This window comes from Triticum aestivum, chromosome 3D (genome assembly GCF_018294505.1).
Source record: "Triticum aestivum cultivar Chinese Spring chromosome 3D, IWGSC CS RefSeq v2.1, whole genome shotgun sequence".
Lineage (NCBI taxonomy): Eukaryota > Viridiplantae > Streptophyta > Magnoliopsida > Poales > Poaceae > Triticum > Triticum aestivum.
In genome coordinates this window covers 357,972,662-357,986,355 of record NC_057802.1, presented here as the reverse complement: position 1 = coordinate 357,986,355, position 13,694 = coordinate 357,972,662, and the positions used below count along the sequence as shown (strand labels likewise).

Below are 13,694 nucleotides of genomic sequence, written 5' to 3'. Positions count from 1 at the left end.
GCCTAGCATTTACCTTATCGTACCCAACCAAAAAAAGCTCTACGATATTTCCACACAATAGACAACGCTTGACTCCAAGAACGATATAAAATGGGGATAGATGGCAAATGATTTGCAAGGTGGTCATGGACTACACAAGAATCCAGTGCCCTCCGACATTGAAGTGATTTCAATGTTAGGGCTTCAACTTGCTTGTCACTTTGTCATCAAGGCATTGAAAATGAATATGCCTTAGGCTCTTGACAGATAGGGGAAAATCGATATATTTCATCAGGAAAGAGGTGATCATGGCCGGGAAGCTTTAAAGAATGATATCCAAGCCAAGACCATGGAAATGGACCGATGCCATAAAACGTTTTTGAAATTGGTGGCAGGACCTGTGAAAATGCTCGAAGTTAATACAAAATCTGAGACAGGACTATGGCATCTTCTTTCATGTGGGCATGAATATTGGTGCACCATCCTCGTAGATAAATGTGCAAAGATGAGCCCTTCTCCCTGGCAAACGTTGAAGCCGACCTCGCCAAGTGACACATTTCAACATGGTTTGCGGGCAGTCGATGGCAATAACAAACAACAGGAAAGGGGTCGCCCCGCCGAAGGTTGCAATGATGTGTGAGAGGGGCGACCGAGATCCCATTAAGAGCATCTCTAGCAGCTACCTTATTTTAGGGCACTAGGGCTTTTTAGCGCATTTGAGGGGGGGAGAAGCTCCTATAGCTAACCAATCATAAAATTTTGGCCAATTTTTTTGGGCAGCCCAAAAATTTGCAACACTAACTGTTGCAAATATACAACACTTGAGCGGTTGCCGCAAAACCGAATGACTCGCCCGTGACGCACCAACTGCCAGTCATTCCTTCCCGCTCGCGATCGCTGCCCTGCCTCCGTCGGCCACCATGCCGCCATGGCCAGCTCCTCCAACGCCGCAGCACACCCCGCGACGCTCGCCGCCCTCCTCGCCATGGCCGACGCGTGCCGCAACTCCTTCCACCATCGCCGCCCCTGGAATTCGGCAGCTCCTCTCCAGATCTGGTCGATTCGGTCGCGAATCGACTGCCTGCTGCGTCGCCGTCCCTCCTATCCGCCTCCAACCACCATGCTCGAACTCCGGCTCGACGAGCAGCGCCCCTCCCCACCGCGCTCCAAGGCTGACGAGCATCATCGTGCCGCAATGCACCCAGGCCACTCTGCTCGCCGACAAGAAGTGCCTCAAACCCGATGCAGGCGACAAGCTCCTCTCCTACCGCCTGTGAGCACCTCGCTGGATTTCTTTCTTCCCTAACCGAAGTAGCGATGGGAGCATGACTCCACTATCGGCAACGGGCACGCAGATGCTGATGAGTCCAATTTATGTGATGATTTTGATAGTTATTTTGTGCCTACATGGTTGGCTTTGTGGAATTTTATCACGTCTACGCACTACTTTTTCTCTGTATTCCACATGCAACGTCTATTGGAGCAAATAAAGTTTTATTGAAGGAATCCCTCGAATTGGTGGTGGAATCACGTTACTTAATGTGATAATAAACTACCACAAAAGAATGAAGCAAGTGGACCAAGGGAGTTCGCGCGGCGCCTCCAGAGCCAAAGACGACCTTTCATACGAGCGTGCCCGCTCGTATGAGCGGTCGTATGAGGTGCCAGCGCCACCACCCCATCCACTATTTCCACTCTGTGAAGTTTGGTCGAGAAGGGGACGTACACGCACACCAGAAACACATCCAGAAGGCAAAACCCTAGCCTATGGAGCGATCTGGAGCAGGGATTGGCAAGGAGGAGATCGTCGTCTTCACCATCAAGCGCAAGGGGACGTCACCATTGTCATCATCATCATCATCATCATCATCATCCACATCCATCTCATTGTAACTTTAGGAACCCTAGTGGATCAACTTGTGTGTTACGTGTGTGATCCATTCATGTTTACCACCACCGCCCTTGTGATGTTTGTTGTCTCCATGTGTGAGTAGACCCCTAGTTCTCAGGGATACGGATAAACCTTGGTATGTATATGATTTGTAACGTTATACTGGATATTAGATTCTCTGTTGAATGCTTAGTTTAATAAACTTCGTGATTGTTTTGAAGGGGCCCCACTTAGCATTACCGTCGCAAGGCCACAAAGTGTATAACTGTCGTGGTAAAGGTTAGGATGTGAAGGTAATTCGAGGTAATAGTAAAAGCCTTTCCTCCTAACTTTTGCAATTGACAGGGGATTTACGAAGAACCCTTAGAGAGGCCACGTCCATGGGGTGACCCTTAATTACCTTAGTCGTAACCTGCCGGGGGAGACTATGGTAGCAGTGTGCGTGGCACGAAGTTTACCTAGGGTAGAACGTGTTCTATACCCAGCTCCGCCCAGCATAATCGTCAAGAGTGGCTCGAGTATTCAGAGCATACTATGCGGTTGTGTAGGTTGCGTTAGAAACATACCAATGAGGATTCCAGACTCCCTAAGACCGCCTTACTCCTCTGTCATTTTCATTTGTTATTCGTGTTGTTGTTTTCTTATCACTTTTATGTTATTTACTTTCATCTTGCTCTACATCAAAATAATTATTTATTTTGGCTCTCACTTTGCTTGGTGTCTACAATTACTTGCAGGCACAAATATGGTTTCAGATAGCGGATGGCGGGCTGGTAGCGGATTGGGGTCCGCGTAACTGAATGCAGATAGCGGGCGCTATGTCCGCATAGGGATTTTTAAAAACACTAGATCCTTGTCTATATTTATAGGTTATTAACAAAATGTAATGACATTTAATTTGAGCAATAGCGGAAGCTATTGCGGACGCAATAGCAGACACTATCTCTGCTATTTGAAACTATGGGCACGGATCCATAATTCACTACAAGAGGTAACGCTTAATTCTTGTGCTCCCTGTGAAATCGATAATCTTAAAAAAAGCTGCAACTAAACCCTGCGCACTTGCAGGCCATCAGATGCACGGCAGGCTAGGCTCAAGCACTCATCATGCTTTGTTGGATCTCGTCGTCACTGCCCAGGACCGGGGTCTTGCTCCCTTTGGTCGGCATCCAGCTCCCTCATCGCGAGCCTCTGCCACAACTCGCCAACGACACACGCACAACCCCACCAATCCTTTGCTCCCCCCTCACGAATAGGAAAACCGATGAGCGGGAGGCTGTCTTGCGGTTCAGTGTTGATTTTGTCAGCAGATAAACATCTCGTTTTTTTCATCATTGATAATGGTAGACAGATGCACAGTTAGTTCAACAATGTTAAGTTCAGTGTAGTACTGCTCAAGTTGAGTTTAGTTCAGGTATAAAATTATTTGTTCATGCTTATGTTGCAGCAGATAGATACAATTGTATGGAGTTATCTGTCTTGCTCAGTTGATCTATTTCTGTATAGTACCAAAGATTGCAATGCATTTTTTCAGTGGAAGCAATTGTGAAGAAGAAAATCATAGAGCAGTGGTGTTCTATTTTAGGGAAATTGTTGAAGACCCTCAATTTCTCATGCCCTAAAATACACTTTTTTGTGTCCTAAATTTTACCCCGAGCAATTTTTTATGCCCTAAAATAGGGCAGCTATTATTGATGCTCTAAGCAACGGTCTAAAATATGTATAGCGTCTCGAACGGGTGACGTCACACTATCGTAGACAACATAGACATCAAACCGTGCAATTGGATATGTACGAATGTCGCGTTATTTTGTTTTATTGTCTCCGTCATATTTGTCACATTGCACCTACGTACCTGGACTAAGTTCTATGTGTAGATCCAAAACCTGAACGTTTCCTAGTTGTTTGTCCGTTGGTGCAACTATAGGCGCAGTTCCCAACTCAGTAATGGAGGATCTCCAATCAGTCGGAGAATATTTCCCTGAAACGATAGTCCTGCCGAATATTAGTACTCCTATGGGAGCGTTTTGTCTGCCTGTCTTTGGAAACGATAAATATGCCGGTGTCGTTTGGCTGTAATCTTAGTTGTGATAGGTCCTTGATGCCGCACCGTGGTTTTTTCAAATGTGAGCTTAGCTGTGGTAGGCCACTGATGATCTTTTCAAATGCATTGTTGATTTGGTTAATCGATTAATGTCTTGATTTGTTCATCCGCTGACGCGAGTTGTTTGTAGCGAAACGGCGGCTAGCGCCAGAACCACGGTTTGACAATCAGAAAACAAGGGAACAAGTAGTCGTAACTTTACAAGTTCCATGATTGTGTCATGGTTCCAGTTGCACCATGTGCCGTAATTCTCCTTGAGTTTGTTAACCTTAGAGAATGAAAGAAACACCGCGGTTTGTAAGCCTCGGCATGAGCTGATATCTTCTCCTCCATCGTGTTAATATTACCATGCTCCTCGTATGACACTCCGTTGCAAGCCTCGTCTAGTTCTACAGGCAAACCATAAGAAAGTACATTAGTGATCTAAAATGTCTTATATTTGTTTATAGAGAAAGTAGTATAAAATTATAAAGAGGCATTTGGGTGTGACAATGAACACTTTTAATTATTATTTTTTATCTTTTATGTATTTGCAAAAAGCATTTTTGACGGGCAGGAGCATAATAAGTTCTCAAGAGTCGAATCGGATTTCTGCAGAACAATATATGATCTCGAAAACTCCGCCTATGCCTTCTAGGCATAGCCGGTCTCAAGCCCGGGTAAAGGAGGAGGGTTGTGATAGGCTTGGCGAGCTAACGTAAAAACTAGTCAGACCCATAGGTATGAAACCCATTTGAGCGAGAGTAGTACTAGGATGGGTGACCTCCTGGCAAGTCCTCGTGAAAGGGTTTCATATCTAAGGGTTGTGATAGGATTGGCGAGTCAACGTAAAAACTAGCCAGTCTTTTGAGTATGAAACTTATTTGGGCGAAAGTAGTACAAGGATGGGTAACCTTCTAGGAAATCCTCGTAAAAGGGTTTCATATCTAGCATACCCCAACTTATTTGGGATAACAGACTTCATAAGTGTATGATCTCGAAAAAGGAGGACAAAGTATGCCATATGCTAGCTATGCTAGCCTAGTTTGTCTAAAAAAGAAAGCTATGCTAGCCTAGTACTAGTATAGGAAACAAAAGCAGACTATACATGCTCCCCGTACGGGGGCACTCCCGTACGGAGTTAGTAGCTGCTGCGTTGCCCGGGAGCACGCTGAAATCCTGTAAGCATTCATCGCCATTCGCCGATGATACTCCCTCCTTTCCGATGTATAGGGCTTAATTTAAAAATCTCACCAACCAAGGTATATGATGAGTGGTGGAATATTTTTTATAGTTTGCAAAAGCACCTAATTAATGCTCTTGTTTTTCTCAAAAAATTATGTTTATCAATGCATTAATTGCAATGCATGCATGCATAAAGTACATGCATGCAATGATTTAATGCACCTTGAAATCTGAACATGTGATAAAGAACAACCAAATTAAGCCTTATAAAATGGAAAAACTAAAATTTTAAGATAAGCCCTATAAACCGAAAAGGAGGGAGTATTTCACGGGTGGGGAGCAGGGGAGGGGGGAGCTGAGGCAGTTCCACTACCCGAGGAACTGACCGAGTTGGCCTCCAAAGTCAGAGGTCACACGATCTCCTCTACCCTCACAGCGACAGCAATACTACTACGTACGCCGTTTCAAAAGAAAAAGAAAAAAACTACCAGCTCGCGAACAAAACCCCGTGTCCTCCTCGGAGAACCGCTACGCGAGCCCTCCACACCACAGCGGTGCCGGCCTTCCACTTACCCGGTTCCATCACCACCGCAATCTTTATTCATCCCCCGTTGCCCTCTCGCCGTCCCCAACCGTTGCGCTACGCCGCGCGCACCGATCGAGCGCCGCTCCGGCTCCGGCTGCTCTATATATACTCGCCGCGCCGCTGAGACTGTACTGCATCTGCATTACATACCAAGTTGCCAACACTACACGGGTGTAGCAGCAGCAGCAGCAGCAAGGTAGCTGGCTGGTGAGATGGAGGGGGAGTCGAAGCCGGCGGCGATGGGGGTGCAGGCGGCGTCCAAGGGCAAGTTCAGGATCCCGGTGGACTCCGACAACAAGGCCACCGAGTTCTGGCTCTTCTCGTTCGCGAGGCCGCACATGAGCGCCTTCCACCTCTCGTGGTTCTCCTTCTTCTGCTGCTTCGTCTCCACCTTCGCCGCGCCGCCGCTCCTGCCGCTCATCCGGGACAACCTCGGCCTCACCGGCAAGGACATCGGCAACGCCGGGATCGCGTCCGTGTCGGGCGCCGTGTTCGCGCGTCTCGCCATGGGCACGGCCTGCGACCTGGTCGGGCCCCGCCTGGCGTCCGCGGCCATCATACTGCTCACCACCCCCGCGGTGTACTGCTCGGCCATCATCGACTCTGCGTCGTCGTTCCTGCTCGTGCGCTTCTTCACGGGCTTCTCGCTCGCCTCCTTCGTGTCCACGCAGTTCTGGATGAGCTCCATGTTCTCGTCGCCCAAGGTGGGGCTGGCCAACGGCGTCGCCGGCGGATGGGGCAACCTCGGCGGGGGCGCCGTGCAGTTCATCATGCCGCTCGTGTTCGAGGTCGTCCGCAAGATCGGCAGCACGGACTTCGTCGCGTGGCGCGTCGCCTTCTTCATCCCGGGCATCATGCAGACGTTCTCGGCCATCGCCGTGCTGGCGTTCGGGCAGGACATGCCGGACGGCAACTACCGTAAGCTGCACAAGAGCGGGGAGATGCACAAGGACAGCTTCGGCAACGTGCTGCGCCACGCGGTCACCAACTACCGCGCCTGGATCCTGGCGCTCACCTACGGCTACTGCTTCGGCGTCGAGCTCGCCGTCGACAACATCGTGGCGCAGTACTTCTACGACCGCTTCGACGTGAACCTCCACACGGCCGGACTCATCGCCGCCAGCTTCGGGATGGCCAACATCATCTCCCGCCCCGGCGGCGGGCTCATGTCCGACTGGCTCTCCGACCGGTTCGGCATGCGCGGCAGGCTGTGGGGGCTGTGGATCGTGCAGACCATCGGCGGCATCCTCTGCGTGGTGCTCGGCGTCGTCGACTACTCGTTCGGCGCGTCGGTGGCCGTCATGATACTCTTCTCCTTCTTCGTGCAGGCCGCGTGCGGGCTCACCTTCGGCATCGTGCCGTTCGTCTCGCGGCGGTCGCTGGGGCTCATCTCCGGAATGACCGGCGGGGGCGGCAACGTGGGGGCCGTGCTGACGCAGGTCATCTTCTTCCGCGGCACCACGTACAAGACGGAGACGGGGATCATGTACATGGGGCTGATGATCCTGGCGTGCACGCTGCCCATCACGCTCATCTACTTCCCGCAGTGGGGCGGCATGTTCGCCGGGCCGCGGAAGGGGGCGACGGCGGAGGAGTACTACAGCCAGGAGTGGACCGAGGAGGAGCGGGCCAAGGGGTACAGCGCCGCGACCGAGCGTTTCGCGGAGAACAGCGTGCGCGAGGGCGGGCGGAGGGCGACGTCGGGCAGCCAGTCAAGGCACACCGTCCCCGTCGACGGGTCGCCGGCCGACGTGTGAGGTCTCAAGAGTGCCCATACTACGTGCTCCACGTGTACAATGGGTGATACGATCGCGTCGCACGGCCGCCCGGGGTTTTGGCCGTGTTCCGTGCACGTACGTATACTACGAACGCACGCACGCACGCCGGCTTTGTGCTGCTGCTTCTAGTACGTACGTTTGGATTTGGTTTGCTCGCTTACCTTTGATACTCCGGATGTTGCTGTTTATGATCCCTTTGTGAAATACAGTTTTTCATTTTTGTGAGACGTGAAATATCGATGTTTTTGGAGTCAAACGGCAATGTCACTGTCCTCTTCTTTCTACGGCAGTCAGCAGCCACCGTGTTCACAGTTCACACAGCATCCAGCAGGGATCCAAGTTCTCATGTCACGTCTACAGCAGAGAGACCTATCTTACTTGATCCAAGTTCTCATGCACTGTTCTCATGTCACGTCTCATAATTCCTCTTATCCTCCGTTCTTTAATTTTCTATTTTCATCAAAGTTAAGGGCCCTCTTATCTGGCTGATGTTTGCCAGGGAGGGTGGCATATGCGAACGAATTCATGGCAGGAAGTGGCGAGGGGTGGCATTTTCTTTCCGAAAAGGCCATTTTTGTTTAGAAATTGTCATCGCTTGATCTTTCCTCCTCAAACTGTCATCAAATGACGTTTGCTTGCCACCCCACTCCCAACTGACGTTCGCTGGGTAATATCACCAAAAATTAAACCTTTTTATCAAACTGATAACCAAAACTTAATTTTCCAAAATATTTTTTTTGTTAACTCATCCAAATGTTTGCATACAAAATTCGTTTAAACATATATTTTCGTAACATATTAATTCAGAACTTGAGGATTCAAGTACACACAATTCAAATACATATCAAATTTAATCATTCCATCTCAAACATGACATACAATCCAAATGACTAAGAATCCAAAAAAATATGGTAAAAGCATAAGGATCAAGTGTTATGAAGTTGCCAATGATGCCCAGCAAGATCTTGTTGAAGTTGTTCGTGTGTTTCTCGGTTCTCGATCCTTCAGTACGCTTGGAGGAATGCTTGGATCATATATATTTGGGTGGCGTTCCAGCTCCACCATGACACCATTATAGTGAAACTGCAAGTCCTCTGGGTCCTCTCTCATCCTCGATTATCATGTCATGCAAGATAACACGTGTGTGTCATGATCTGCCACAAGGTCTGAGGCTTCCAATACTTAGTTGGCGCATGGATAATCACAAAGCATTTTTTAAGTACACCAAAAGCTATCCCAACATTCTTTCTAGCAGATTATTGGCACGCTGCAAAATGAGATCTCTCGTTGCGTCAAGGACGTTGGATTGTCTTCACAAATATGCCCCATGAAGGATAGATACCACCGGGAAGGTACTATATCCAATGTTGTACTCATGGCCATTGACAACATAGTCTAAAGGTGGAGAGCCAGCGGCAACAAGCCTTGCAAAAAGTAAATCACCAGAGAACATTTGAGGTCATTGTGAGAGCCAGGCATCCCAAAGTACGAGTGCAAAATTAACAGATCATGTGATGCTACTGCATCAAGAATGATGTTTGAATCATGACAATGCCCTTTGTACTCATATTGCCATGCTACCGGACAATTATTCCATGTCCAATGCATGAAGTCAATGGATCCAAACATCATCGGAGGACCTCTCAATTCACTTTCTACCATGGGCATCTTAGTATTTTCATCAGTGGGAGCGCCCTAGTGTTGGGGAACGCAGTAATTTCAAAATTTTCCTACGATCACGCAAGATCTATCTAGGTGATGCATAGCAACGAGCGGGAGAGTGTGTCCACGTACCCTCGTAGACCGAAAGCGGAAGCGTTATATCAACGCGGTTGATGTAGTCGTACGTCTTCACGATCCGATCGATCCTAGCACCGAACATACGGCACCTCCGTGTTCAGCACACGTTCAGCTCGATGACGTCCCTCGTACTCTTGATCCAGTTGAGGCCGAGGGAGAGTTCCGTCAGCACGACGGCGTGGCGATGGTGATGATGAAGTTACCGGCGCAGGGCTTCGCCTAAGCACTACGACGATATAACCGAGGTGTGTAACTGTGGAGGGGGGCACCGCACACAGCTAAGAGATTGTCTGTTGTGCTATTGGGGTGCCCCCTAGCCACGTATATAAAGGAGGGAGGGAGAGAGGAGGCCGGCCAGGTTGGGCGCGCCAAGGGGGGAGTCCTACTTGGACTCCTAGTCCAAGTAGGATTCGCCCCCCCCCCCTTTTTCCTTTATCCCACCGGAGGGAAAGGGAAGGGAGAGAGAGGGGGAAGGAAAGAGGGGGGCCGGCCCCCTCCCCTAGTCCAATTCGGGTTGGGCAAGGGGAAGGGCGCCCCTCCCACGTGGCCCTTTCTCCTCTCCTCCAATAAGGCCCAATAGGCCCATTACTTCTTCCGGGGGGTTCCGGTAACCTCCTGGTACTCCGGAAAAATGCCTGAACCACTCGGAACCATTCCGATGTCCGAATGCAACCTTCCAATATATGAATCTTTACCTCTCAACCATTTCGAGACTCCTCGTCATGTCTGTGATCTCATCCGGGACTCCGAACAACCTTCGGTTCATCAAATCACATAAACTCATAATACCAATCATCATCGAACGTTAAGCGTGCGGACCCTACGGGTTCGAGAACTATGTAGACATGACCGAAACTCATCTACGGTCAATAACCAATAGCGGAACCTGGATGCTCATATTGGTTCCTACATATTCTACGAAGATCTTTATCGGTCAAACCGCATAACAACATACGTTGTTCCCTTTGTCATCGGTATGTTACTTGCCCGAGATTCGATCGTCGGTATCTCACAAGTCTCTTTACTCGTTCCGTAATATATCATCCCGCAACTAACTCATTAGTCACATTGCTTGCAAGGCTTATAGTGATGTGCATTACCGAGAGGGCCCAGAGATGCCTCTCCGAAACACGGAGTGACAAATCCTAATCTCGATCTATGCCAACCCAACAAACACCATCGGAGACACCTGTAGAGCATCTTCATAATCACCCAGTTACGTTGTGACGTTTGATAGCACACTAAGTGTTCCTCCGGTATTCAAGAGTTGCATAATCTCATAGTCATAGGAACATGTATAAGTCATGAAGAAAGCAATATCAATAAACTAAACGATCATAGTGCTAAGCTAACGGATGGGTCAAGTCAATCACATCATTTTCTAATGATGTGATCATGTTCATCAAATGACAACACATGTCTATGGCTAGGAAACTTAACCATCTTTGATTAACGAGCTAGTCAAAGTAGAGGCATACTAGTGACACTCTGTTTGTCTATGTATTCACACATGTATCAAGTTTCCGGTTAATACAATTCTAGCATGAATAATAAACATTTATCGTGACATAAGGAAATAAATAATAACTTTATTATTGCCTCTAGGGCATATTACCTTCAGTCTCCCACTTGCACTAGAGTCAATAATCTAGTTCACATTGCCATGTGATTTAACACCAATAGTTCACATCACCATGTAATTAATATCCAAAGGGTTTACTAGAGTCAATAATCTAGTTCACATCGCCATGTGATTAACACCCAAAGAGTACTAAGGTGTGATCATGTTTTGCTTGTGAGAGAAGTTTAGTCAACGGGTCTGCCACATTCAGAGCCGTATGTATTTTGCAAATATTCTATGTCTATAATACTCTGCACGGAGCTACTCTAGCTAATTGCTCTCACTTTCAATATGTATCTAGATCGAGACTTAGAGTCATCCAGATCGGTGTCAAAGCTTGCACCGACGTAACTCTTTACGACGAACTCTTTGTCACCTCCATAACCGAGAAACATTTCCTTATTCCACTAAGGATAATTTTTTGACCGCTGTCCAGTGATCCACTCCTGGATCATTATTTTACCCTCTTGCCAAACTCATGGTGAGGTACACAATAGGTCTGGTGTCGGAGTAATTGGCCACGGATACCCCGAAGACGGCGAGACAATAATTCAAGACATCGGGGCTAGCAAAGCCCCTCAGTCCGACTGCCCAGCTGCTCCTGCCGGCTCCCCGTCCGACTGCTCTGCCCGGCCGGCTGCCGGCTGCCGACTACGCCGACTGTGGCCCGACCCGACACCGACAAGACCCCGACGTGGCGGCCATACCGCGGACTAGACGGCTGTACCTCGACGCCATCATGTATAGTGTCACTTGTCCCCTGGCACTGTTTATGAAGTGACCCAGGGGACAAGCATGACACCCCACCATAAACCCTTGCTTCCATGCCACCACATAGCTTACATGCTAAGCTAGCCATGCCTATATAAGGCACACATCCATCCATCCATCCACCCTCACATGCACTGACGCACGAGCACACACATGCTCACGGCCACGAGCCATGAGCATGGCCGGCCACTAGAGCATGCCACATATGAGACATATACAAAGCCAGATGCATATGGCACTGAGCTTAGATACAGCTCCAGGAGCAACTCTGTACCAGATATACCTACTCAGACATGCAGGAGTAGGGGTATTATCTCTCCCGAGAGCCCCGAACCTGGGTAAACTAGCGTGTGCTACTCGCATACCCGCTCCCGGGCCTATCAGCAGCAGTCTTACCCTCACACTAAGCCCTTGTGGCATCTGTCGACTCGCAAGCCCCCCGTCAGAATACCACGACAGTTGGCGCCCACCGTGGTGTGGTACTATGCTACCACGCTGCTGCTGGTTTCGTAGTCCGGGCGGGACCATTTTCATCTTCACCGGCGCGGCGTCTTGCCGTCTCTCCAGTAGCGGTCGGTGGCTCGACATCGACACGCCCCCGGAGTGGCCGCGAGGGGCGGCGCGTCCTCGCCGCTGGCCTCGCCATCTTCATCATCTCTACCGCGACGGCCGTCGCCTCTCCGGTAGCGCTCGGGGGCCCGACATCGACGCGCCCCCAGAGCGGCCGCGAGGGGCGGCGCGTCCTCGCCGTCAGCCTCTTCGTCACCACCGTTGCGACGCCGGCCGTCCATCCGCGCGCGCCGCGCGCGGGGCCTCTCTTCAGTCCGCTGTGTCCATCCACGCGCCGCTTGCGTCTGTTCCCCTCCGCGCTGCATCTTGCTCCGGCCGGAACGCGCGTTTGCTATTCCATTTATCGTCTATACAAGCTAGCTAGATACAAGTCAATGGTCAAACCATAGCCATACACAAGCCAGACATTCCCCATACATGCCTCGGATAATATTCAGATGTTCCATAGCGTTGCTTGTTGATAACACCTACGCTGCGCTCTGCCTCATGCATCTCCGGCGGCCGCACCTCGCCTTGTCAAACAAGTGCAGCGCTCAGCTCCATCAGCGGCACCTGCGCCCGTTGTCTCTGGCCGCCGTCACGCATCCCGCGTCCCCCCGCGCATGCATCGACCCAGGCTGCACGGCCCGCCAACGCCGCGTCGCTGCACAATATCTGCGCCCGAAGACCCTTCGCGCTCCTCCGCGCCGCCCGGCGGTTGGACCGGCTTCGCCTGCTCCGCCCCCGCGCGTCCTGGCCGTCCCGGCGCTTGGCCCCGCCCCGCTTGCGGCTGGCTCCGTCTCGTCGCGCCGGCTGCTCCACACCGTCGGGTCGGACCCGTCCGCGGCTGCCTCCGCAGAGCCCGCGCTCCGCCGGCTTCCCCAGCGCGTCTGCCGGCTTGCCACGCGACCCGCCCGCAGCTCCTCGTCGCACCCGGCCAGCCGGCTCGCCCGCGCGCCTCTGGCCCAGTCGCCTGAGGCCACTCCGGCGTCCTCCGCCTCGCCTGCAAGCCGGCCCCACAACTCGCTCGGCCGCCTCCGCTGCATGCCGAGCTGACTCGTCGCACCCGGCCGCCTCCTCGCACGCGTGCCGGACTGCTGGCCGGCTCCTGGCGTGCCGGCTCTGACTCCTCGCGCCGCGGCCGGCCCCCTCCTGCCCCATCCGGACGGGCCGTCCTCCTGCTCGCCGCCCCGCCTCCACCTGCACCCGGCGCGTGCCAGCCGGCCCCGCTGCCCGGTGCATTCGACTGGAAAGAAAGAAGTGGCCGGCTGCTCGCGTGATCCATCCGGCTGACCAAGAAAATGAAAAAAGTGGCCGGCTGGAGAAAAAGAAACGAGGCCGGGTGGAGAGATGCCGGCTGCCCAAACCGGCAGAAGAAGAAAAAAAGGAAGAAGAGTCGGCCGGCTGCTGCTGGGTCAACAAAGTGTGCCGACTGGCAACCTAGCCGGGTG

General features: G+C 51.2%; 1 protein-coding gene across 1 annotated transcript; it reads left to right on the top strand.

Annotated features, from left to right (window-relative positions):
• The first annotated feature begins 5,676 nt into the window (after positions 1-5,676).
• LOC123074652 (high-affinity nitrate transporter 2.3-like) lies at positions 5,677-7,744 on the top strand. Its single transcript, XM_044497437.1, has one exon. It carries the CDS (start codon positions 5,937-5,939, stop codon positions 7,479-7,481), a length of 1,545 nt encoding a protein of 514 aa, XP_044353372.1. The 5' UTR covers positions 5,677-5,936; the 3' UTR covers positions 7,482-7,744.
• The last annotated feature ends 5,950 nt before the right edge of the window (positions 7,745-13,694 follow it).

Excerpts from the sequence above, each read along its gene's own strand:
- LOC123074652 (XM_044497437.1), top strand. The coding sequence starts at position 5,937 with ATGGAGGGGGAGTCGAAGCCGGCGGCGATGGGGGTGCAGGCGGCGTCC.